Below are 27804 nucleotides of genomic sequence, written 5' to 3'. Positions count from 1 at the left end.
CGTGAATTTCGAAACTCGTTCGTACAACGTCTCGCGCTCCAAAAGACTCAATTTTGAAACGACGCAAAATGTAGCATATTATCGTTGCATTGGCTCTGGACGCAAAAGAAGAACCTTATATAAGAAAGCAAAATTAAATTCAATCCTAAATAGTGACGTGAAATTGTTACCAATGCATCTTCTGCTCCCTTCTGAGAATGGAATGAAAGAGAACGGATTTCGGTCCTTTGCGTTTTCGGGTAGAAACCTCTCAGGGATGAACTCTTCGGGATGGTCGTAGTACTTTGGATCTCGGTGAATGGCGCTTATGAAAACCAACACCTCAGTTCCTTTGGGAATTACTTTATTTCCTGAAATATGAATTGCATGCTATGTGAAACTGTGCATATAAAAGAAAATATGTAAGATCTGACTTTTTAGCACAATTGAGGAAACAAATTGACAGATTCTAAATGAAAATTAAATTATGACATGTAAATTTTTGCCTCTATTCATTTAAATACAAATAAAAAACTTAGTATATTTTTTATGAATAATGTTTATCTCGTCAGTTTCTTTTAAAATAAGAATTATAATTCCTAAAAAACCATAAAATTGGTAATTATAATACCTAATTGCAAATCATTCATCAGCTCTCTGCCAACAATAGGAATAACCGGGTACAGCCTCATTGATTCCTGCGATAAATAATCACTAATTGTTAACCAGTTAAAAGGACTCATCAGTGATTAAAGTTCAGTCATTTCCCGTCCGTTTCAAATTGATTTTGTAATTTAATTTAAATAGAGAAAAACCAAAACAACGTTTACTCGTACACTATAATTGGCGTCAGGAATCCATACTTCTACTTGGAATGCTTATCGCGGCAGATTTTCGTCTCGATGTGGCTGACGGTTTTTGACGTCACTATGTTAACTTAACAATCAACAACGTGAGAGGGGATTTTTTCTCTCGTAGGTGGGGCCAAATCCGTCAGAGTGATCTTACCATACGCGATACGGCAAAATAAGCATACCAAGTAGAGGTATGGATCTCTGTTGGCTTTTAATAAAAACAATTAGAAAACGACGATACATACAATGTGACAAAATAAAATAAATACTGAATAGTTTACAACGGTTCAATTATGCCACCGTCGGCTACGATATATGCTTGAGCTCGTGTAACGACGGTGGCATAATTGAACCGTTGTAAACTATTCTGTATTTATTTTATTTTGTCACATTAAAACTAATCAGAATATTTTATTATCAAACACTGAATTCATTAACCTTCAATTTATCGGCTTCTCATTGGTCAAAATCTTAGTTATGTGAAATAATAATATGGTAAGCAACATTTTTCTAATTGGAACCAAATCCGTAAACCCAGCGGTTCTCGAGATAGTTTTTGAATGACCTGGAAAACATGGTTAAAGGTCATTCAATTTTATACTAGTAAATGTCCCCTGTACGAGGAATATTCAGTTTTTTAGGTATGTATCATTTATCGTTTTTTAGTGGACATTTGTATACAGGGATATCAATTTTTGTAACATACAAGAAGCCATTGAAATATGTTATGTGGATAAATTACCAAATAGATTAGAGTGAGCAGAGTATACCACCCGGGTACCACAAAAGAGAGAGGTGTGAAGTAGAGTTGTTCTACCCTATTACCCGGGAAAATTATCAAAAATTGCTAATATATTTTCAAGGGAAATAAAATGTGCTGTCCCTTTTAAACCTCTGAATAAAATCCGTAATTTACTATCTAATTTAAAAAATAAACGAGGTCTGTTGAACTCCCGTGGTGCTTACAAAATTTCGTGTGATAGTGATATATTTCCAAGTCTGCCCTATCTGAGCCTATTTATTATAGTCGATGGTAGTACGTCTGAATTATTGAACCTAGATATTTTGGTTACAAAATCGACGATTGGGATCATTCGAATGTTTAAAAGTAAAAATTAATCAGATGGCGAATTGGTTCCTTCCATCACGAAGTAATCTAAATGTAAGACAGAACATACCTTGAGTGCGCATTGCAGGTATTGCAGTTGATTGATATCATCGTAGGTGACCTCTCTGTTAGCGTCCTCGCCAAATACGTCGTCCAACTCTTGATGGATTTTCCCTTGGACTTCGGGATATTGTCCAATAAGGTACAAAGTCCATGTCAAAGTGTCGGCCGATGTTTCGAATCCCTGATTAATTATTTCATTGATTAACAATAAATAGGTGAATATAAATTTATTTCGAAATTTCCCTATTAGAGTTGAGCATAAATTGTTAACAGTCCACAGCCTTCAAATTCGCTATAGCTCGATTATTCACTTTTTAAAAAGAAGGAAAATATTTGATATTAAAAATATGTTTGTAAATTCACTAAGTTTTCTTCTTTTTAAACTAAATTAGTAAGCTTTCATATTTTGACTATGGAAAATAATTTAATAAAATATAATATTCGGTAGCTCATTATTTATTAATAAATTAGCATATTTTATAGTATAATTTTTGTTTATGAATTACGAATAATTTCCTTCGGTGGTGAAATATCTTTGAGCGTGTAAACCGAGGGGCAGGTCACTTCCATTTTGGGTGCGTCTTCATCATAGTAAAATGATTAAATCAGGGTAATCAAGATTAAAAAATCTAATCACGATTTAAACTAGATTTAATCATTCTAATCATGATCTAATCTTTTAAATGAGGGTTTAATCATTTACACGATATTTAATCATTCTAATCATGATCTAATCTTTTTAATTAGATTTAATCATTATAATTAGATTTAATCATTGTAATTATTTTTAATCATTGTAATTATATTTAATCATTGTAATTAGATTTAATCATTGTAATTAGATTTAATCATTTTAATTAGATTTAATCATTGTAATTAGATTTAATCATTGTAATTAGATTTAATCATTGTAATTATATTTAATCATTGTAATTAGATTTAATCATTTTAATCACGATTTAATCAATATAATCGGTCGAGTCGAGAATTTATCATTAAAATCACAACTAAAGTACGATTTAATCATACTAATCACGATATAATTTTTTAATCGGGATTTAATCATGTTAAACAGATATAATCATTTAATCGTGATTAAATCAGATTTAAACATTCTAATCATGATTAAACGTGATTTAATCAACTTAATCGTGATTAAATTGAATTTAATCAAAATAATCACGATTAAATCATATTTCATCTTTTGAGGGGTGCGTTGTTAATCAAGGAAGTGACCTGCCCCTCGGTGTAAACGATAATGCTACATCTTTTGCGAACAAACTTGGCCAAAAATAATAAATATTTGCCTTTGAAAACACGGTTAATTTATAATATTAAAAACGTTCAGTAAAAGAACTGCTACACTTCTTTAATATTGGTGATAAATGTTGGCTATTGTGAACACGTTTTTTACAGGATTTCCAGAGGCACAAAACAACTGTCTTTCTACTTAAGAACAACGTTCTGTATTTTTCAATCATTTAATTTTAAAGAAATATCTATTTACCGCTGCAATTATCGTAACAATTTCTTCGAAGATTTCCTGGTCTGACAAAGGCGAGCTCGCGGTGAGTTGATGGATGATAAGGTCATCCAAGACGCAAAGGCTCTCAACTTCCTCATCGTTGCTCGATAATTTGGCGAGATTATTTTGGGATTTTATCTTTTCCTTTCTTTCTGCTATCAACTGCGTAAAATAACTTTACAAATGATACGCACCGCAAGTTAATTTTAATTGCTTACGTTTCCGAAATAAGATCTTGTGTATAGCTCAATATGCCGAAATTCTTGTCCCAATTTTGTAAATCCGAAAAACAGCCGATCAAATTGAAGCCAGGGATTCACGAGTCGTTTGTTCCATATGGCCTGAATTCTATCACACCATCATGAATTAATTACCATTAAATTAATATATTTTAATTTCGTAAATCTACAAAGTAATTATAACCATATAGCAGGGAAAGTCAAGCTTCCGTAATTACTCACTTGGGGCGCTACTGTCTAGAACGCCGTATTAAACCATATTTGGATTGTATATCTCCTTACGATATTTCAGCTGTAGAATGGGTAAGAACTTTCTAAACTGTCATGCCACGAATGGGTAACGATGGACATTACCTGCCAGTGCAGGGGTGACCAAATTTCCCAATTTTAAAAGATCGCCATTTTGAAGGTCGAAATCACCATTCATAATAGCTATTTTTATTAAAAGAATTTAGAATATTTTCTATAAAAACATTTTAAAGGTCAATTCCACCATTTTAAATTTCAACATGGTCATTGGCTAACTTTGATTCAAATCGATCGAGTCATTACATTTTTAATAGGACCTTATAGTGGGGTGGCGGTGTGATTAGCACTTTCGCTTCGCAGCAAGAGAAGCCAGGTTCGATCCCAGCTTGGGGCACAGGGTGAAAACTCGGAACAACTCCTACTGCTTAGAGTTTGCTAGTTCTCTCCCCACTAGTTTAAGTGGTTTTCCCCCGAGATCTTCGGTTTCCCCTTCCACAAAAACTTGTTGAGGTTAACGTTAATAGGGAGCTGTTGTCTCGCGTGGCATAAAGGGCTTGCCACCACCCTTCTACGCATTGTAACCCGGCCACCCGAATTAATGGCTTAAAAGTCTCTTGATGACTTGGGCCTAAGGTGGTGCCATGGGTATTAGCCAAGCTGATTATTATTATTATTATTATTAAGATTGTAATGGACTTATAAAAATTAATCAATTTAGTATCTGCAGACACTTTGGTTTTCAGTGCAAGAATTACCGTGAAAGATAATGTGGCAGTTTCAAATCTTCGTTAAATTGGGCTCCAATATTTGCACCTGATGACGTTTCTGAAAATATTGCAAAAGTTATTTTAGTAGTCGTAACTACGATTCACAAAATTTACAGACAATAATTTCTGAATTTTATCAGAAAAGCCTGAAAATTTAAAAATTAACTAACCCTTTATTTTTTAATTTCTTCATATTAAAAGTAATTTAAATTGAACTAATTGCCAAAAGATACAATATTAGTATTAGAACGGCCATTAATATAAATAATAAATTTGATACTTACGAACGGCGATGTCGAAGGTGCACGGTAGAACATAGTCCAATATGGAAAATGCATTTCCTTCTTCGATGGACGACAATCTTTGGCCCAAAACGTAAGCGTGGTGGCTCATAATAACTTGATGTCTCTCCATCATTTTCTTCTGGAAGTTGGGACTTATAATCCGCTTGTGATGTCTATAGCTCTCCCCACCACTGAAATTCAAACGTAATTTTGTACTAGTTTCCTTGCAATGATTTGACTGTAAAACTTGATAGAATCACATTCATTGTCAATTCAAAGAAATGGCAAAGATCAATAACCTTTCACCCGCTTTCTCATTGGTGGAAATGGCTTATGCCTCCTAGTACCATAAGCGTGTCACTTCCTATTCTTTCTGACTGCACTACGTTATAACGCCATCTTTCCACCAAAAGGAACAAAAGATACGTGACTTCAACTCCACGTTACTCCGAGGGGTAAGACACTCTGCGAACTCGGTGTACACTGCCGTACCTTTGACAGTGCTAAATGGAACTCACGAACTCTTGAAAATATGTACCTTTAACAGTGCTAAATGCACGAACTCGGTGTACAGATTATCTGAGACTGTCTTACCCCTCGCGTTACTCTAGGACTATCAACATTATAAGGCCTAATCTACCACGTTCCTTTTTCCAAATACTAATTTTGAACACCGATAGATAGCACTATTATTTGCGCATCCAAAAAATATTTTCCAAATGCTAATTTTGGTCACCGATAGATGTGTTACGTAGCGCATCCAGAAAATATTGGTCTTCTGCTAGCTGTCTCTTGCGTGTTCTTCCCTCGGACCCGTATGCAGCGTGAGGTATCTATACCATTTCTATGGTCAGAGCACATATTTCAATTTTCAAAGGGACTAAATTGCGGTCACAGGCCCATCTTAAGACATTTTGGGCCCTGGGCTAAATTATTTCTTAAGACCTTTGCGATCCCCAACGGTCAGCCTTTGTATGCCCGTTGTTTAAATTCAACTACACAATAATCAACCAAAACTTTTAATTTAAAAAGTATAACATAGGCAGTGACTCGCTGTTAGGTTTTAGATATTGTAGGTACCGTATGATACGCGATGTGGCGATGAGTCAAATCACTTTAGACGTAACTAAAAGATACATAATATTAAATGAGCATAAATAATATTTAACCAACTAAACCCTTATCCCTAGAGTAGAAGCTGTATGGCTGGCCTTTCCGGGCCCCCAAAACTGGCTGGGGGCCCTGGGCTGTAGCCCATTTATCCCATGCCTTAAGACGGCACTGTGCGGTCCCCTACCATAAAAGAAGTAGTAGTTTTAAATAAAAAGAGTTATTTGGAAAGCTTGATTTTTCTTTCGATTAAGAAATTGGAATTATCTTTAGAAACTTTTAAGGAAGCCTTGAAGCGTAACGACGATCAGAAGGAAAACCGTTGACATAAAAGTAGTAATAATTTCGGTTGCTAGTCGTATTTTTCCCATTAATTTGTTTTCTTCTGCTCAAATTTCGTAGAAGTTTTAAATCGAATTTAGCGCAATCAAGGCAAGCTTCTTTAAAATCTACGTTCTTTAGCATAAGCTTTGATGGTCTAGGACATTAGCTCGATTTAATTTTTCATATAGAACTTTACGGTACAATAAGAATCTATTCGTATAATGCGTTGCAAACCCAACTTGAGTGTACTTCTTAAAATTTGCATACATAATGGTACATCGAGGTATTAGGGTGTAAAACCACCTTACCTTCGGGCGCCCCGTAGCCAAACCTAGAATGAGCTCTGTGTCCTTCCTTACAGATTTACTGTCCATATACGCGTTTTATAGATCACTAGCTGAAGCTCTCTGTTTTCGGTCGTACGTTCAGGTAGTCTTTTCAGATACATTTAAATAGTAAATGGAATAAGACCAATTTGTTTTATCCATGTATAAACTGGTACCCGCCGGCATAGTAAAATAATGAATAACAGATTTAGAAATGAAAGTAAATATTTTCAAAAAAAACACACATTACATCGTAACTTAAAAAACATAAAAGCATTTTCCGTTTAAATGAAACTTTGATCACGAGATACATGTATATCGTAAACTACGTCTTTCCCAACTTCGTGACGGAAAACACATCATCACCTTTACGGATGGGAAACGAAAGTTAGTGATCGGATTTGAAAACGCGCAGAATTCCTCACTTTAACAATCTATAGTTTATCTTGTACCTCCGAGTCACGTGATTTCGTTTCCATGGTAACCTTTCTAATAGCGTAAGGGTTTTATAATTTTAGCATTTTCGGGTCGACTCATGTTCCGCGTGAAACAAAGTCTTATTGATTTTTTTTCTAAGCGAAGCCGATTTTGGCCGATGTCGGTAAAAAAAAATCAGAAAAACAATTAAAAATTAGAAAATTCTCGCCAGACTTCAGAAGCTAGATCATACCTTTTTTTAGACAGGGGGTTGCAAGTGTAAACAAATACAAAACCACGATATGGGATTTGTGATAGAAAATATATGTATCACGTAAAATGAAAATAAACATATTAAGATATGCTCTTTGTTAAATCACATTGTCAATTTTACCTAATTGCTAAGTAATATTTAACTAACGAGGAGTGTACCCGAGGTGTAAATCACCGATTTTGATGAAACTCGAAAATTTTTGAAAACCCAAAAAAATTAAAAATTTAAATTTCAACTAAAATGCTAAATTTTAACCATTTTGGGTGAAATTCATCAAGTAGCCCCCTGTGAAACCGAGAAAATCCCATGCTTTTTTAAATGTAGATTTTTTCATTTTAAGTTGTCAAAAACATTTTCGGTTGCCATAGCAAAACGGAAGCCCAGCGTAACGTTTCCTTGGTGAAAATTCATATTACCCCAAGATCTACATACCCCCCGAGTTTCATCAAAATCGGTTATTTACACCTCGGGTACCCTCCTCGTAAGTAAAAAATTAATTATCCCTGTTGTAAATATATCCCCCATTTTATATTTTAGTTCCGTTTTATCTTTCGTATTTTCTTTTCCAAACCGGGTTTTTATCGGCTAACCCGACCCTTTTCCCTCTCCTTTTTATTGTTTACTTATCTGGTCAGAACCGGACCAGCGCGCTTCGAAAGTGAAAAACGTCCCCTCTCTCTGAGGCTATAGAGTGCTAGCAGTTGATGCGTTTTTAAAAGTTAGTGACGTCACAGCCGTAGCTTCCGTAATGGTTGTCATGAAAACTCGCGTTTTTTCTCAATAGACGTTTAACATTGGTGACGTCGCAGCGTTTCAAGCTGCTGGCACTCTATACTTTCTTCACTTCGCTTTTCGCTTTCGGACGTTTCGTCATCTTATTTTTAAGTTTAAACGCAGCTACTAATTGTACGAACCACCCCTATCGCTATAACCCCCCTTTAGATAATTAAGTTTTTTTATTAGTTCAATTAACATTATACGTTTCCACCGTAACACTCTTGCAAACGTTTTTTAATGAAAAATTAGAATAAAATGGTATAAAAGTTTACTGAACCGTCTTTACAATGATTTTATCATATACACTACTGTTATGATAGATAACTTTGTTAATATCAGCCGATATATCGTCCGATATTACCGCCAACATATCGGACGATATTATCGGCCACGAATAGCCGATATATCGACTGTACCCATTTCGGTGCATCCCTAATTAAATGAACATGTGACCGACGCGCAAGCAAAGAAAACGTAGTTAGAGCGACCTTAAGCTAGAGAAATTCAAAGAGCGATTGCACAGCTCTGTCTTGTATAAGCTGGCAGTGTAAGGGATACGAGGACCAATAATGTTTTAATGATAATTAGATTTCTTAAAACCTTTTCTTTGGTTATCTCGAAACTAAGTCCGAATTAAGGGGGAATTCAGCAATAACTCTAGAAATAAGACGTTCTTACGGCACTTCCTAATTCTACAATAATTAAGATATTAAACCTCGGTTTTTTGCACAATTTTGTTACAAACCTTAACTAGTCAATGATTGAAGATTTATATTAACATTTCTTTTTAAGATTGAATTTGAAATATTTTACAAACTATTGTATTTGGAAACTGGCGCCCTTGAACTAGTGGACCGATTTTTAAAATTAAAACTGCTCTCGATAGGTTTGATATTAATCTAGTTTACGATTGAAAATGGCACCGCTAGCCCAAGGAACTAATTTTATATTCAATTTAAACCACATTTTTGAGTAGTTAGCCTAACTGGCGCGTGAAGTCGCTACGGTCTTGGTGAGCAAAATTAAAATGTGACGCGCTAAAGTATCGTTTTTTAAATGCCCTCAACTTTACCAGTACAATGAGGTTAACCAAGAACCCATAGACGTACTAAGAACACGTAATCTTAGCTTTAGCCCGTCGTGGAGCCTCCTAATCTATATTTTCAAAATAAGCCCCGCCTTTTTATATTTTCCGCCTGTAGTAACTGAAGTAACCAAAAAAATAAGCGGTCTAACAACTACTTAAACTAAATAAAAACCACTGAAAACCAACTCTAATTTCGCTTAATGGAGGACACTTAAAGCCAACTTAGAGCCAACTTGAAACTTAATAACGACAACTTAAAGCCAACTTGAAACCAACTTAAAAATAATATGTAATTTTCTGTATATGTAAGGGTTCGCGCCTTCTTCTTAGAAGTAACAATAGTGGAAGAAGACTCAATAGCTCCGCCTCTTTAAAAAAACGATTAGGAGGCGATCCAGGAAAATTTCCTTTCCTCTGTTCTTGGTACGTACGTCTATGGGTTCTTGGTTTAACTAAATCACGTGGAATAAAAATATTTTTCTGACAACACCAGCAAGATACGTGTTTCAGCGCCATCTTTTATTTTTTCCCAGAAACACAAAACCACTCACTTCCGCCTTAGAAGCCGAGCATAAAGAACAATAAACAAATAAGCAAACGAAGATGATTTCTCAAATTATTAATTTTAATTTGGAAATGATTCTTACTTGGAAGTCAAGAGCCCATCCCCCGTCAGTAATCTTAATGTGGCGTAGAACGATGACTTTCGAACTTCTTCCCGATTTGACAGCATGACCTGGAAAAAGCTTTGTTTCGTAAAAAGAATAATTTTCCTTGAGGTTGCCACCTAGGAGCAACAAACGCCGCACCCCACACCAGGAGAACGCAACCCGCCAAAAGTCGTGCATTTTCTTGTGTACATTTTTCGTTGGTTAGACGCTTTAGCACCTGCTGCCGTCGAAAGGGTAAAATTCGGAAATTGTCTTCCCCCTTTCAGTAAAACGTTCAGCGTAAAGGTTCGTCCAATGGAATTTGTACGCAACATTGCGTTAGCGTGTTTAAAGGCTAGCTGCGTTCTCCTTGTGTTTGTTGCTCCTAGTTTCCATTATGTATTCAAAATCTACACTTTTGGCGAGTATCTACATAATAATTATAATTATTTTTATTATAATTTCGGTTAATGAGGGACGATTTTTACTCTTACAGTGCCACACAAATATTAGGGGGCTTTTCCGTTTCTGTTTAATAGAGGCACGTGGCGCATGCTCCAATTTTTACGTGCCACCGAGCGTGCATAGCGACATCGTCGGCATAGTCGGAGTTGAAATCTTCCTCATTTTACAGAATAACAGTTGACAATTTATTTAAAGCAACTGCCGGCTCTATCATTGCCACCTTTATTATGATAAGGCCGTTATTATTAGAGATGGCGATGAATCTATTATATCCAATTCTTAGAAAATACGGCTTTGCTGGAAAGTGTGGTGCCATCTCTAAATGACAAGGGAAGCTAAAATACCAAATAGCGAAACAATAACGTCCGCGTCGAACCATTTATAATTATTATAATTAGACAACTTATACTCTACTTAATGGACTTGAACCTAAATTATATATCCTATATAAAATACATTGTAACGTCGAGCCGACACTTGCTTTAAATAAAGATTATTTAAAAATGTCCATCGAAGCTATTCTGTAATAGCATTAACTATGAAGTAAATCATGGTCACAGAATAACGTTCCATATCTCAACCATCTGAATAGATACAGAATTAATAGTTAGTTTTTACTGATAATCCCTAAAGGGTTTGTTTGTAATATTTTCACTTGGTATGTAGCCGCCGTTTCTACCACCGCCGTTCGGGGAATAACTCTTGACAGCTTTGTAGTAAAATGGTAAATGATATTTCTATCGATAGCCATAATTCATAATTTTAAAATGGGAGGTCCGGAAGTTGGTCATTTGCCCATTTTTGTGATCTTTGTCGTTTTCAATTTTAAATCTACAAAATTATTTAAATTAATACCAACTCTTATCTTATTTCATTGCAACAGTACTTTACTTATAAAACCAAATAAAAATACTAGAGAACCAACACTTGGGTTTCGTATTAACAATAAAATGGACAGCTAAAAATACATTTGAAGAGTTTAAATTGAATTATTTTCTTAAATAACACTTTACCCAAGGATAATTTTATTTAAATATTTTCCTAACTGTCGAAACTAAATGATTAACATTTAGAAATTGATTTAAAACCTGATAGTCATTTTTGGTTTACTATTTAACCAATTCCACTTTAATCAATTGCTCTAATATAAATATTGAAAATTGCGAAGCTCACCTGAGCGTGGTCCACCGAGCAAAGAACGACGACGTTTTTCGCCGGCCACGCGCGTAACACGAACATCCCTTCTTTTTCAAATATTTTTGACAGTGCGTGCAAAAATTGTAAAAAGGCTGCAAAGATAACAAATATTTTTATTTTCTAATTACTAATTTAATGATTAATAATGAGTTAATTAATTATTTATTACTGATTTAATAATGGTCAATAACTAAGTTATTAAAAATTAATTAATGAATTACTTATTTGATAATGAATAATAAATAATTTATTAAAAATTAATTTAGTATTTGTTAGTTTATTAAAAATTAATTTCGTATTTGTTAGTTTATTAAAAATTAATTTAGTATTTGTTAGTTTATTAAAAATTAATTTAGTATTTGTTAGTTTATTAAAAATTAATTTCGTATTTGTTAGTTTATTAAAAATGAATTTAGTATTTGTTAGTTTATTAAAAATGAATTTAGTATTTGTTAGTTTATTAAAAATTAATTTCGTATTTGTTAGTTTATTAAAAATTAATTTCGTATTTGTTAGTTTATTAAAAATTAATTTAGTATTTGTTAGTTATTAAAAATTAATTTAGTATTTGTTAGTTTATTAAAAATTAATTTCGTATTTGTTAGTTTATTAAAAAATTAATTTCGTATTTGTTAGTTTATTAAAAATTAATTTAGTATTTGTTAGTTTATTAAAATTTAATTTAGTATTGGTTAGTTTATTAAAATTTAATTTAGTATTTGTTAGTTTATTAAAAATTAATTTCGTATTTGTTAGTTTATTAAAAATTAATTTCGTATTTGTTAGTTTATTAAAAATTAATTTAGTATTTGTTAGTTTATTAAAAATTAATTTCGTATTTGTTAGTTTATTAAAAATTAATTTAGTATTTGTTAGTTTATTAAAAATTAATTTCGTATTTGTTAGTTTATTAAAAATTAATTTCGTATTTGTTAGTTTATTAAAAATTAATTTCGTATTTGTTAGTTTATTAAAATTTAATTTAGTATTTGTTAGTTTATTAAAAAATTAATTTCGTATTTGTTAGTATATTAAAAATTAATTTAGTATTTGTTAGTTTATTAAAATTTAATTTAGTATTGGTTAGTTTATTAAAAATTAATTTCGTATTTGTTAGTTTATTAAAAATTAATTTAGTATTTGTTAGTTTATTAAAAATTAATTTAGTATTTGTTAGTTATTAAAAATTAATTTAGTATTTGTTAGTTTATTAAAAATTAATTTCGTATTTGTTAGTTTATTAAAAAATTAATTTCGTATTTGTTAGTTTATTAAAAATTAATTTAGTATTTGTTAGTTTATTAAAATTTAATTTAGTATTGGTTAGTTTATTAAAATTTAATTTAGTATTTGTTAGTTTATTAAAAATTAATTTCGTATTTGTTAGTTTATTAAAAATTAATTTCGTATTTGTTAGTTTATTAAAAATTAATTTAGTATTTGTTAGTTTATTAAAAATTAATTTCGTATTTGTTAGTTTATTAAAAATTAATTTAGTATTTGTTAGTTTATTAAAAATTAATTTCGTATTTGTTAGTTTATTAAAAATTAATTTCGTATTTGTTAGTTTATTAAAAATTAATTTCGTATTTGTTAGTTTATTAAAATTTAATTTAGTATTTGTTAGTTTATTAAAAAATTAATTTCGTATTTGTTAGTATATTAAAAATTAATTTAGTATTTGTTAGTTTATTAAAATTTAATTTAGTATTGGTTAGTTTATTAAAAATTAATTTCGTATTTGTTAGTTTATTAAAAATTAATTTAGTATTTGTTAGTTTATTAAAAATTAATTTAGTATTTGTTAGTTTATTAAAAAATTAATTTCGTATTTGTTAGTATATTAAAAATTAATTTCGTATTTGTTAGTTTATTAAAAATTAATTTAGTATTTGTTAGTTTATTAAAAATTAATTTAGTATTTGTTAGTTTATTAAAAATTAATTTAGTATTTGTTAGTTTATTAAAATTTAATTAAGTATTTGTTAGTTTATTAAAAAATTAATTTCGTATTTGTTAGTATATTAAAAATTAATTTCGTATTTGTTAGTTTATTAAAAATTAATTTAGTATTTGTTAGTTTATTAAAAATTAATTTCGTATTTGTTAGTTTATTAAAAATTAATTTCGTATTTGTTAGTTTATTAAAAATTAATTTAGTATTTGTTAGTTTATTAAAAATTAATTTCGTATTTGTTAGTTTATTAAAAATTAATTTAGTATTTGTTAGTTTATTAAAAATTAATTTCGTATTTGTTAGTTTATTAAAAAATAATTTCGTATTTGTTAGTTTATTAAAAATTAATTTCGTATTTGTTAGTTTATTAAAATTTAATTTAGTATTTGTTAGTTTATTAAAAAATTAATTTCGTATTTGTTAGTATATTAAAAATTAATTTAGTATTTGTTAGTTTATTAAAATTTAATTTAGTATTGGTTAGTTTATTAAAAATTAATTTTGTATTTGTTAGTTTATTAAAATTTAATTTAGTATTGGTTAGTTTATTAAAATTTAATTTAGTATTTGTTAGTTTATTAAAAATGAATTTAGTATTTGTTAGTTTATTAAAAATTAATTTCGTATTTGTTAGTTTATTAAAAATTAATTTAGTATTTGTTAGTTTATTAAAAATGAATTTAGTATTTGTTAGTTTATTAAAAATTAATTTCGTATTTGTTAGTTTATTAAAAATTAATTTCGTATTTGTTAGTTTATTAAAAATTAATTTAGTATTTGTTAGTTATTAAAAATTAATTTAGTATTTGTTAGTTTATTAAAAATTAATTTCGTATTTGTTAGTTTATTAAAAAATTAATTTCGTATTTGTTAGTTTATTAAAAATTAATTTAGTATTTGTTAGTTTATTAAAATTTAATTTAGTATTGGTTAGTTTATTAAAATTTAATTTAGTATTTGTTAGTTTATTAAAAATTAATTTCGTATTTGTTAGTTTATTAAAAATTAATTTCGTATTTGTTAGTTTATTAAAAATTAATTTAGTATTTGTTAGTTTATTAAAAATTAATTTCGTATTTGTTAGTTTATTAAAAATTAATTTAGTATTTGTTAGTTTATTAAAAATTAATTTCGTATTTGTTAGTTTATTAAAACTTAATTTCGTATTTGTTAGTTTATTAAAAATTAATTTCGTATTTGTTAGTTTATTAAAATTTAATTTAGTATTTGTTAGTTTATTAAAAAATTAATTTCGTATTTGTTAGTATATTAAAAATTAATTTAGTATTTGTTAGTTTATTAAAAATTAATTTAGTATTTGTTAGTTTATTAAAAATTAATTTCGTATTTGTTAGTTTATTAAAAATTAATTTAGTATTTGTTAGTTTATTAAAAATTAATTTAGTATTTGTTAGTTTATTGAAAATGAATTTTGTATTTGTTAGTTTATAAAAAATGAATTTTGTATTTGTTAGTTTATTAAAAATGTATTTAGTTTTTGTTAGTTTATAAAAAATGAATTTTGTATTTGTTAGTTTTATAAAACTTTAAATTAATTTAGTGTTTGTTAGTTTATTAAAAATTAATTTAGTAGTGAACATTTAATTTAATAAAAAGTAATTTAATAGTGAACATTTTACTTATTAAAAAGTAATTTAATAGTGAACATTTTACTTATTAAAAATTAATTTATTAGTGAATATTTAATTTATTCATAACTAATTTAGTATTAGTTGTTTTATTAAAATTTAATGTATTAGTATTTAAATTATTTATAAATAATTTAGTATTAGTTATTTTATTAAAAATTAATTTATCAGTATTGAAATTATTAATAATTAAATTAGTATTAGTTATTTTATTAAAAATTAATTTATCAGTATTGAAATTATTAATAATTAAATTAGTATTAGTTTATTAAAAATTAATTTATCAGTATTTAAATTATTAATAATTAATTTAGTATTAGTTTATTAAAAATTAATTTATCATTATTTATATTATTAATTATTATTTTTAATGTAAATAATAATACCAAAGAGCTGAAGCTAAGGCTAGATTACCAAAGGCGCTAGAAATACCAAAAAAGGTGAGCTATAAATGTGAAGAAACTCCTCATAAGCAAAGTTTGCTAACAACGCGAGTTTTGAAATGCCTTTGGGAAGTTTGCGTAATATAGCCACTTACTTGTCGTAAGGGGAGTTTTTGAGGACATTTCGTGGATTAGAAACCACAAATGTCCGAATGGAAACACAGCGGAAATACTTGGTAGATGCTTTAGTAGCGTTTTTTTCCAATACCAATAAAAACATAAAATCGCGATACATAAATTTAAATATATTATATTTAACGGGCAAAAAAAACTAGAATAATTCATTTCTTTTTTAAAATACAGAAAAAACATATGCTACATAAAAGTTAACTTTTAAACGAAATGTAAGATTTTAAAAGGTTTTTAACTTAATTTAATTGTTTAGATACCCAGTACCCTAGGACCTGTCGGTTTATGATTTTGATTTCATCTGAGGCAAAAATAGTTTAACCACAAAAGCTTCATTAGATTTCTTTATTATTTGGTTTTCTTCCGCTTGTTCATAATTGTATAGTATTGTACAAAGAACCATTTCATAGAGAAATTACCTCCAAAATGTTGATGGACTTTAAAAGGAAACAATTGCACTCAGTACCTTTTTAAGAACTATTATAAGAATAATAGTTACTTAATCTTACCTAATTTTCATATACAACGTTTACGGGCAGTATACACAAATTTATCCTTTGCAACGAAACATTTTGAGAAAAAAGTTCGTTAAGGAATCAAGGTTGGCGGTTTTAAATTGATTTTATTTAAATGTTGTCTTGAATCCAAATATAAGCTAATTTTAAAAAAGTTATTGAATAAGCCTTTCTATAAAGTCATTACGCTTGCCGAACTTGTTTTAATGTATCGCTTTCGTCACAAGATACGTAGGAGTTCAGTTTGGTTTTGAAGGTTAGATCTTTATAAAAAGGGTGATTCATCGAATTTTAATTGGCTATCATAGTGAAACGTTACTTCTACGTCACGAGTGACGCGCCCGATACATCTAAACAAGAAGGCCAATGTTACTTTATAGAAAGGCCTATTAAATCCATAAGGGAATTTAAAGATGGCCAAATACCAAACAAATCAAAGCCGATTAAAACATTAAATAGTAATAGAATTTAATTTGAGGTTGGGGTGGCGAAGTGGTTAGCAAGAGGAGCCAGTTTCGATCCCAGAGTGTTGAGAGCACGGAAAACTTTTGCGTTAGAAGTTCTCTCCCCACTGGTTATTATTTTCCATAAAACTTGCATGTTTTTTCCCCACTGGTTGAAAGATTTTTCCCTCGAGTTATTTGGTTACTTTTTTCCATAACACTTGTTGTGGTTAACAATAATAGGGAGTGTAGGGAGCTGTTGGTTCGCGTGGCTTGAAGGGTTTGCACCCACCCTATTACGCATTGTAACCCGGCCTCTTGAATTAAAGGCATCAAAGGTCGCTCGTTGACTTGGGTGATGCCTTAGCTTTTAGCCTAGCTGATTTTAGATTTTATAACCAATAGAAGCAAAGTACCCATTAAATCGACCGAAGAAGAGTGAATAACTAATTAAAAAACCATAAATTCAGTAAAATAAAGAATCCAAATTAAATAAAAATTTATGATCTGATTTTTTTTAACTACAAAAATTCAACTCTGAGTTGAAATGTTACAATACAGTTTCTGAAAAGCCACAAAAACAGCATAAAACTCAAATTGAAACTTCTTTCAAAGAAGCAGTAGGCATTATATTATAAGAAAGTGTAAGAATTCCGAGAAAATAAAAGTACATTTCATAACAGTGATAGAGAATGAAGTGCCCAAACCGAAAAATGAGGTAGCAGAATTACTTAATTAACTTAATAGCCATCATAATTTTGTCGCATAATTGACATCGTCCACAAAGTTTTAACATCAAAACACTGGAAATATTTTTTACATCATTGATTGAATCAAAAATTTTGAATAAAACTACTTTGAATTATGAACACTTTCTTTTTAACTAAATATATGTAAAATTTTTGCTAGTAATTAAAAATAAAAATAAGGTTTTTTGGACGTACCAGTTACTAATTAGAAAAATACGTTACCGTTGAATAAAGGACAATACTTGAGGACTAAACTGTAAATAAATAACCGTATATGTCAAGATCAATCCCACAAAGGATAACAATAAATTGTTGGAGATTGTAAAGCAGGACCCCACTTTCAGTTCTATTTTGTTAGCTTTCAATTGGGAAAATACAATTTGCACCTCGAGTAAATTTCCGTACATTAAACCCGGATTAATAAGAACTGTAGCCGAAGAATAACATTTTTCCGACAATTCCTTGACACTGGATGCCATCAGAATTAGAACGGCCAAATGAATTACATCTTGGAAAGTTAAGACAAAATAATACAGCACGGTAACGCCGTTGTTAATCGACATCCTATGTAATACTTCGATTAACATGACTATTCGCTCGCAACAAGAACACAAGGTCACCGAAAACCACACAAATATGATCTCCTTAAACGCGTCATTTACCGCCGTTGTCAGTCTGTAAATCGTTAACAGTTTCCACCTGACTACGGGCAATTGGCAAACAGTTCCATTCAGTTTCAGTATTCCAACGAGTTCTTGCAGTAATTGGCCAATAACGTGAGAGATTACGCAATATGGAATGGATATAAGCAGAAAGAAGGTCAGCACCGTTAACGGATACAGAATGAAGTCGGAATACATAGCGAGGTCGTGCAACCACTTGGGCGCTTCACTGGTATCGCAACTGAAGCAAAAGAACCACAAGACGCTCTCGAATTGAGTTACATTTTTAAGGAATTCTATGTTCGATTCGCTCCAATTTTTTGACAGAATTGCTCCCAACAGCGATAAAACAAACGAATATAGAACTAAGAGGACACACACAATTTTAAGATTCTTCTCGAAACGACGATATTTTCGCTGATCGTACTCTTTGAACCGTTTCAACAATTCGTGAACCGTCGCCTTCATCGGTTTCCTTCCTCGGATAATTTTGAAAAGAACGTACGTCTGACCTAGGCCCGTCACGAGAAAGCCGAAATAATATTTTTGAATTCCGTTAGTGAGGAACAAATAAAGCATATTGGCGCACAAGTACTCGTTGAAGGTAACCGACCAAATTAACCAACACCACGTCACGAAGGTCACGCATTTCGTAACGGACTTGTGATTGTAGCGTTTGTTCCCCATTTTAAGAATACGTTTTATGCCGTTTATATGGAATTCAAAAACCAACTTATACTCCTCTTGTTCATATAGTATCTGATATTATTCTAGGGTGTGACCGATTGTTGAGCAAACGTATTAACAGCCTTGGAAAGTTTGCTCTCGAAAATCAATATTAAATTCAAGAATGGACTTTTACTTAAGTACTCGGAAATATACAATCATGTTATATATTGGTTTAATACAGTTTTTGTCAGCCCATAAAGAAATATCTCAAAATGTCATCTTTGCGCGTTAAGTTTACCTTGACCTATCCCGTTAGTTTAAATTTATTCGTTTATCGGATCAAATACCTTACATCATAAGTACATAAAATAATCTTAGAATAATAAAAATTACAGCTATTAAATTGGTGATAATATCAAGCAGATATTTAAAAGGTAAAAAGCCAACCAATATATGTTAGAGAAAAAAAATGAAATATTTCTTACTCAGAATTACCACTATTAATTCGATAATATACTTAGAACAAATTTGAATATATTTAAGTGTTTGTGTTGTTTTAGAATTTAGGGCGCTGTTTCACCTGAGTGAAAATGGCGTTCTTGAAACAGACCTCGGAATGTTTCCAAACGATTTACCAGGATGTTTTACATCAGAAAACACGGCCATGTTATTAGAGTAAATAATAATTAAATTTTAAGGAAATAAAGTATTTGTAAGCCAAGGTTGTCATTGACAATTGACCTTAATAATTTCTAGTAATATTACCCTGTTTAAATGAAACCGAGGATTTTTAAATTGGGATACTAATTCTTAAATTCCTTGACACTTCATTAATTATTAACACTAATAATTTTAAAATGTTTTCCACGTAAAATATCCTAAGATAACCCTAATAAGCTTTCTACCAAATTAATAGCAAGATGATTATCTAAATAATTTCTGAAGAAACCAGATAACCTAGAATTAATTTCTACATAACATATTTATTGGAATAGGTTTATCACAATTAACAATAATTTAATAATAATAATAATTATTATTAATATAATAATTAGCTAAGCTCATAGGCTAATAAGCCTATTATTATTATTATTATTATTATTGAGTGGGGTGGCAAGCCAAACACTTCGACCTAAGGTCCATTGTGCATCCCCAAACTAGGTGACTTAAACAAGTCCTATTGCTGACACAAAGCTTAAAATCTGCCCGGCCGTGATGTTAGAGACGTCATACGTCTCCAACCGATGCAAACCCAAATGCTCAAATCTCTGGGCTGCATAGTAATCGCAGCTACAGAGTACATGTGATGCAGTTTCCTCCTCAGCTAGACAAGCTCTGCAAATCGGGTCATCACTGACCCCAATAAGCGTTAAATGTCTATTCAGATGGCAGTGGCCTGTAAGTAGGCCAGTAACAATCCTAATACTGGACCTAGAGAGCGAGAGTAATTCTCTAGCTCTCTGCCTAAATGGGCCAAGAGTGAACTCTTTGGCCTGCCTTTGACCCTCAATTTCAGACCATTGTCTGAGTTGACGATCTGACATAAACTTGGAGATCAAGCCACGTACAAGTCCTCGGGAGATGGGGAGAGCAGGTTCGGGCCCAATGAACCCAGCCCTCGCACCTTCCTTGGCCAAGGCGTCAGCCCTCTCGTTCCCAAGATGCCCCTTATGCCCAGGTACCCAACAAAGTTGAACTTTATTGTGCAACCCAAGAGCGCAGAGGAGATCTAAGCAGCTAAGAACCAGTTTAGAAAGAATACTATACTGGCTAAGAGCTCTAAGAGCGGCCTGGATATCCGAATAAATCTGCATAACCTTCCCATGATACCCCTGATGTAAACAGTAAGCAACACAGGAGCAAATGGCAAAAATTTCCGCCTGGAATACACTAGTGTGTATCCCTAGGCTTTCATAAAAGCCAAAATTATTAGTAAGGCAGTACATCCCAGCACCAGTGCCATAGTGGGCCTTAGACCCATCAGTGAACCAGACGATCTCTCCTCTGGTACCGAGGGCCATGTTACTCCACTCCGCATGGCTAGGGAAGTTGACCTCAAAAGGTTTACTAAAGTGAAGTTTAGTAACCATCATATCAGAACTAGAGGTCGGCGGAACAAATAAATTAACCGCCAAAATTTCAATTAATCATTAAAATTAGTATTATTTTTTTATACGAATAAGTTATACGATTAAACAACGATTTAACATGCAAAATTAATCATATTCTTCGAATATTTCTGAATAATTCTCGGTTATGGATAAATAAAAACAATCGTATAATTTCTTATTCAAACGCCAACCTCTAATCAGAACCCATTGTCAGAATCGGAATCTGTTTGGAAATATCCCGAAAAAGCTTGGTGTGGCTTTGCTCCCAATTATTAGCCTTCCACCAGCCATTTTGGTTAAGCCTATAGGCACCTAAAAAGGCAGCTTCCTCAAAAAAAAGGTGGAGAGGAAGCATGTTCAGGAGTATTTCCAGAGAAGCGCTTGGGGCTGTTCTCATGGCTCCTGTAATGCCGACACAAGCCAGACTTTGTAGAGTGCGCAGATCAAACTGCACAGTCCTTAAAGTAACTCTTGGCCACCAGACCACAGCTGCATAAGACAGGATAGGTCTGATGATCATGGTGTACAGCCAGTGCACAGCTCTGGGGCTTAGGCCATAGGTCTTGCTAACTGCACTTCTAGTTCTCCAAAATAACATTTTGCCCTTCTTGACTATATAGTCAAGGTGTGGCTTCCATGTTAGTTTGCTATCCAGGATAACCCCGAGGTACTTCATCTCGGTGCTCTCCACTAGGTCCTTTCCAAATAAGGAAATACCCTCGAACATGCCTTTTATCCTTTTACGAGTAAATGGAACTAAGACAGTTTTATTAGGATTAACCATGAGGTTGACCTCTCTGCACCAGCTCTCAACTGATGCTAGGGTCCTCCTCATTACGTCCTTCACTGTTACTGGGAATTTCCCAGTAATGATGATAGCGATATCATTAGCGTAACCGTAACAGCGGCATCCTCCCCTGTTCAACCTCCGAACAAATTCATCCACCACCAGGCACCACAGAAGGGGAGAAAGAACCCCCCCCCCCTGTGGACAACCACGACTTATGGAGACCATAAGGGAGTCACCCAGCAAGGAGGATGTCACTTTCCGGTCCGTTAACATAGATTTGATCCAAAGGCACAATGTGTCATTGATACCAAACCTTTTCGCAGCCTTAAGTATAACTGCGCTGGAGACCTTATCAAAGGCTCCCTCAATATCAAGAAAAACTGCTAGCGCAATTTCTTTGTGCTCAATTGCCTTCTCTAGGCAGCTGCTGATACCATGTAGGGCGGTCTCAGTAGACCTGCCTTTCTGATAGGCATGCTGCGCAGCCGACAGAGGAGAGTTGCAAAGAACCTCCTCTCTAATATAGTTGTCCACCATTTCCTCCAGAATTTTTAGGAGAAAAGAGGTAAGACTAATTGGCCTAAATGCCTTAGCTTCCAGGTAATCAGATTTACTAGGTTTGGGTATGAAGATTGCTTGAGACAGCTTCCAGGTGCTAGGTAAATGCCCTAGAGCAATACAAGCCCTGTAGATTCTCAGCAGCCTAAGTCAACTAGCGACTTGTAAAGCCAATTACCAGTGGCGGGGTTAGATATCGTATAAGCTCCCTACACTTACTATTGCAGTTAACCTCAACAAATTTTTATGGAAGGTGGAAACTGAAGACCCATTTACAACTAAGCACGTTACTCATTCTAATTAGGGAAATTAAAATAAATTAAAAATTTTACTCGACCCTGATACAAAAGGTACGAAATTATTCTACTTTCCACTAGGCTTACATCTTTTTAATCCTTGACTGTTAAATTTAAACAAAATAAATACTTAATAAATATTTAATAAAAATCAATCTTCAAATAAACATTTGAAGATTCTGTTTCGTTATTTTCCAAGTTTTTAAGTACATGACTTACCCCGTTAAAAAATCCCCACATTTTTAATATCACCAAAAAGTAATTTTCGGGAATTTCTTTAGGTCTCTATGGGTAAAATGTACTATACAAATATGTTTTTTCAATTAATAAATTTTGGATTATTAACTGGGTGATAATTTTCTTAAAACTCCATTCGCGTTGAGTTCACTCCCCACTTTCCCCACTGATTAAAGGGGTTTTCCTCTAAGATCTAAATTTTTTATAATGAAACTTTTGTCACCAAGATCGAATATGTGCATTGCCAATTTCGTGGCCATACGTCAAAAATTACAACGTCAAATATAATTCCAGAGCGGTTCGCTATAATTTCCTCTATTTTAGATTCTACAATATAAACCCTACGAAAATAACTTGATACAATATTTAAATAAAAATAAAATTAACTGGAATCAAGACACATCCCATTTGGTTTGGATCAAAAAATTTTGTTCAAATCGGCATAAAGTTGAATTTCGATCGATGTTGAATTTCTTTCTGCTCAATTTTGGATATAATTTTGGAGTCCAATTTTATCTACCATTTTCACATTGGAAACCAGTACGTAATGTCAACCTATCCTTTGAAACCAGGGTTCATGACGAGTTTCTCTAAATGAGTTTTTAAGGTGGTCTGTGGCGACCGTGGCTTTAGAGTACTGCCATTGAACCTTTTTCTTATACAAATAATACTTTTACTTTTTAAAAATCTCCAATACTTTGGGACTTAATTGCAAATAAATAACGGTATACGTTAAGCCCAAACCCAAAAACGACAGAAATGATCTGCACGAAACAGCGAAACAACCACCAGCTTGTAGTTCGACTTTGTTGGCATGCAGCTGCGTAAAAAGCAACATCGTTTCCATAATTTTCCCCGAGTCAACGGCCCGATTAATCAGTAAAGTAGCCGAAGCGAAACATTTTTCAAACTCCAATTTAACCCTGGACGCGATAAAAATTAGCGCGCACAAATAAACCAAGTCTTGAAATGAAAACAGCATTAAGTACATGGTCGTATACCAATCGTTCTCACTGTCGAACAACATTTCGATCGTCATGACAACTCTCTCGCAGCAAGAGATTAAAGTCTCGCCGTACCAAGCCAGAATCAAATTATGAAATAACGCGTTCACTTTCGTCGCCAATTGGTATATTTTGTATAACTTTCTCCGTAATAGTCGCAATTTAGTGGATCCGTCGACTCCCAATTGGATGCTTTCCATTTTTCGTTGAAGATCGACGAGAAGCTCGCTAATAATATGGGCCATAACGCAGTACGGGATCGAAACCAGGAGAAAAAAAAATGGGTGGAACAATAAATCCATGTAAATCGCGAACTGATGCAACCATTTCGGCGACTTACTGGTGTCGCAATTCAAGCAGAAGAAAGCCAGTAAATCGTTGCGGTTTGATTGGTTTTTAATGTCTCCGATGCTCGAATCGTACCATTTTCTAGAGAGCTCACTTCCCAATAGCAATACGACGAATCCGTAAGCCGCTAGTACCAGAAATGCTAGTTTCAATTTCTTCACGAGTAGAAAGTACCGCTTCTTATTAATCCTATCCAGTCTCTTTCTGAGTTCCAAGAACGTTGCTCGCGATTCTTTTCTAGATTTAAAGACAGTGTACAGGATGTAGTTGTGTACGAGGCCGTTAACGAAAAAACTAAACTGATTTCTGAAACGTCCGCTGTCGAAGAATAGGTAGGCGATGGAAATGAAAAAGTACTCGCTGTATATTATTGAAAAAACGATCCAGACTCGCGAGGCTACAATCAGGAATCCAGAACTGAATGATAGTTTGAACAATGTTATCGGCCACATCCTCGGGAGCCTTTGCTTTGAAATGTGAGATAATGGAGACAGTGGGTGACGCTTTTCTTCGTGACTATGTTTGTTTATTGGGCGTTGACCGCTGGCTAATAGAAGCTTTAAACCTGTTCAGCGATTTGCCTAGAAGTAGTAATAAAGATAGAAAGGATATTCTTCTAAAAGCGTTCTATTTTAAAGCACCAGCTGCTTAATATTTCAAATTAGGATGGCTCGTTCAATTTCGCACGCGCCCCCCGAAAGAAAAAAAAATCCGGACGCTATCAACTTCCTTGCAACTAGGAGCAACAAACACAGCACCCCACACAAGGAGAACGCAACCCGTCAAAAGTCGTGCATTTCCTTGTGTACATTTTTCATTGGTTAGATGCTTTAGTGCCTGCTTCCGTCAGAAGGGTGAAATTCGGAAATTGTATTCCCCCTTTCCGTAAAACGCTCAGTGTAAAGGTAAGTCCAATGAAATTTGTACAAAACACTGCCTTAGCGTGTTTATTGGCTAGCTGCGTTCTCCTTGTGTTTTTTTGGTCCTAGCTTAAAATAAAAACCAAGATAAACAAGTTATTATTTTATTCAGTGCCTTACGCATGCGCGTAGGGGAGGAAAGAAAAAAAGGGTGGCATATATTGAATTAAATTAGGTCAAACTATAGAGGTAGACGTTTTGATAATTTAGGTAAAATTTTAGGTTGACTTAATTAGTTAATTAAAAGTTATTTTAGGTCGTTAATTAAATTAAGAGTTCTACTTAAAAAATTAAATTGAGTTTTCTTTGGGAATTACGAGACCTATATGATGTACAGAGAGTTAACTAAAAACAATACAGGGTCAATAACTCAAAATGTGATTTAGCTAAGAATTTGAAACTTTCAGGACACATAGAACATGCGGGGGATCACATGACAACGGAAATTTCCATGACGTTGAACCATGTTTTCAAGGTCATTTAAAATTTATCTCGCGAACCATTAGAGATGGAAAGTTGGTTTCAATTAGAAAAGTGTTCCCCGTCACAGTTTAGGTGTAAATAAATTTGAAACTACCTAATTTTACCATTAAAACGTCTAGGGAAAACAGGAAGTCGTGATGAAAGTAATGTACCAGAGACCAGGTTGAAGGGCTATTAACTCGAAAAGTACTCATGCTAGAGTATCAAAATTTGCTAGACTTACTCATTGTAGAATTTCGTTTTTGTTATCTACCGGGATTGGGAGAGCTATTTGTTTAATTCTCTGACGCCGACTGAAAAAAACGTCAGAGGGCCGTATTATTGCCTCGCTCCGTTAGGGCTACTAAGTTATTTAAGTAAAGACGAAGTAAAAGTCTAAAAATATCTTTATTAAAGGAAACCTCCTTCAACGTTCAAATCCAAGAGAGAGAGTACATGAGAAATCTGACCAAAACGGTCGTGCATGGAGTATTTATACCTTAAGGGGGGGGGGGTAACGTTAAAGGGGGGGGGTAACTTTTGGTGATGGAAGGTCGACTGAGAGGAAAGCTTTGAACCCCACGTCCCCGCAGTTGACCCCCGTCATTTAGAAAGGATCGAGTAGGTCAAAGAATATAAAAGGGCAGGATATTGTTGGTGCTGGTGTGGTACATTTTGAAGAAAAGAAAGGGAAAAATTTGGTATATTGGGAAACATTCGTAGACCTAAAAATTAAACAGGGGCATAAAAAAAGGATACAATAAGAGTTTTCACTAGCTGGGAATTTAAGCAAAGGTTTTTACACTCATCTAGTAGGAAGTCTTAAGAATTTTCAAACTCGGATGACATTCAACTCATGGTTCAAGGTCATTTAAAGTTTATCTCGAGAACCAATGGATTTAGAGAAATGGTTCCAATTTGAAGTGTGTAAATTGAAATTTGAAGTCTAAATGTCTTTAACCCGATGCCAAACACCACGATGAAAACCTTTCAAATTGGAACTATTTCTTTAAGTCGATTGGTTTTCGAGAAAGACTTTGAATGATCTTGAACCATGAGTTAAAGATCATCTGAGCTAGCAATTTCTAAAGACGCCCTACCAAATGACACGTTCTATGTGTACTGAATGTTTCAAATTTCTAGCTAAAATAAATTTTGAGTTTTTTCCCTTGTATCGTTTTTTAGTTAATACCCTGTATTATATTAGATAGAATCGAATGATTTACGGGTTATTTGAGGTTAAAGAGGAGAAGATAGTATAAAAACGAATTTAATTTAAAGCCTGTGGCTCGATTTTAAAATCCAAAAGGGTGTTGGGCACTATACAAAGAAAAATGCTATACTTTTTTAAAGCCATTTTCACAACGTGGGCTAAATATATTATAATTATTTTAAATCTTATACCGTGTGTCCACTAAATGAACCAGGAGGAATATCTCAAAATCTGTTTTAGGTAAGAATTTGAAATTTCCAGGCCGCATAGAGCGTGTAAGGGGAGCAGGTCTAAATAGCTTGAGCCCGATCGGATTTGACCAATAGGTAGTCGAGAAATTTTTTACTAAAATCACAAAGGTCGTAAAAAGAAAAATTCCATGAAAGCGCTAATAACTCGAAAACAAGTCGTGTTACATCATCCCAATTTGCTAGACAAACTCACCGAAGACATGTTAGATTGAGCTCCGTTTCTTATCGGTGTGTTGGTGGTACCGAATTTTGTAATATTCGGCAGCGTGAAGATTCCAGCATGCGACAGCTACCTTCTTTCTCGAGATCTGACCATTATTTACCAAGGTAGAACCATTTGACCGTTTGTGGATTCGAGTCTTTAGCTCATTTTTAGGCTTAGCGGATTTTGAAAAGTTTTCATTTTCGTACACGTGCAAAATAAATAGTTTCAAATCTCGTGCTGACGGTTCTCAAGACTTTCTCCGCGGGTGATTTTTTGACGCTGTTGAAAGCTGACTTTTACGCTCACCATTTTCGACTGATAGTCTTCAAGTAGGACTCGAACTTTCTAAATCGCCTTTGAGCTACTGGATTTTCCAAACCCGACCGAACATAGAAGCAAGTCTTCGATTTCTTACAACCAAACTTTATATATTGTTTAATCCTCAATCGTATTTACTTATTGTTTAACTGCTAATTTGAATTTCAATGTTTTACCAAA

At 32.6% G+C, this 27804-nt stretch overlaps 1 protein-coding gene across 1 annotated transcript; it reads right to left on the bottom strand.

The window, feature by feature from the left end:
• Nucleotides 1-27461, bottom strand: LOC149956015 (cytochrome P450 4V2-like). Its single transcript, XM_090166736.1, has 11 exons — nt 27295-27461; nt 11672-11787; nt 10031-10119; nt 5069-5259; nt 4773-4842; nt 3748-3877; nt 3512-3691; nt 2012-2185; nt 611-677; nt 171-350; nt 1-95 (listed from the first exon to the last, which is right to left on the bottom strand). The coding sequence occupies exons 2-11, from the start codon at nt 11735-11737 to the stop codon at nt 79-81; spliced, it is 1164 nt and encodes a 387-aa protein (XP_090022862.1). The 5' UTR covers nt 11738-11787; nt 27295-27461; the 3' UTR covers nt 1-78.
• Nucleotides 27462-27804: the final 343 nt, after the last annotated feature.

The sequence above is a fragment of the Leiobunum rupestre genome, chromosome 2, assembly GCF_980474605.1.
Source record: "Leiobunum rupestre chromosome 2, qqLeiRupe1.1.hap1, whole genome shotgun sequence".
NCBI classification, from domain to species: Eukaryota; Metazoa; Arthropoda; class Arachnida; order Opiliones; family Sclerosomatidae; genus Leiobunum; species Leiobunum rupestre.
Note: the sequence above shows the minus strand (reverse complement) of the source record. Positions and strands in the feature narration are given on the sequence as shown.

Excerpts from the sequence above, each read along its gene's own strand:
- LOC149956015 (XM_090166736.1), bottom strand. The coding sequence starts at position 11,737 with ATGTTCGTGTTACGCGCGTGGCCGGCGAAAAACGTCGTCGTTCTTTGC. Across the intron at positions 3,692-3,747 it reads CAAGATCTTATTTCGGAAAC|TTGATAGCAGAAAGAAAGGA; the intron begins GTAAGCAATTAA and ends TATTTTACGCAG. Across the intron at positions 678-2,011 it reads ACCTGCAATGCGCACTCAAG|GAATCAATGAGGCTGTACCC; the intron begins GTATGTTCTGTC and ends TATTTATCGCAG.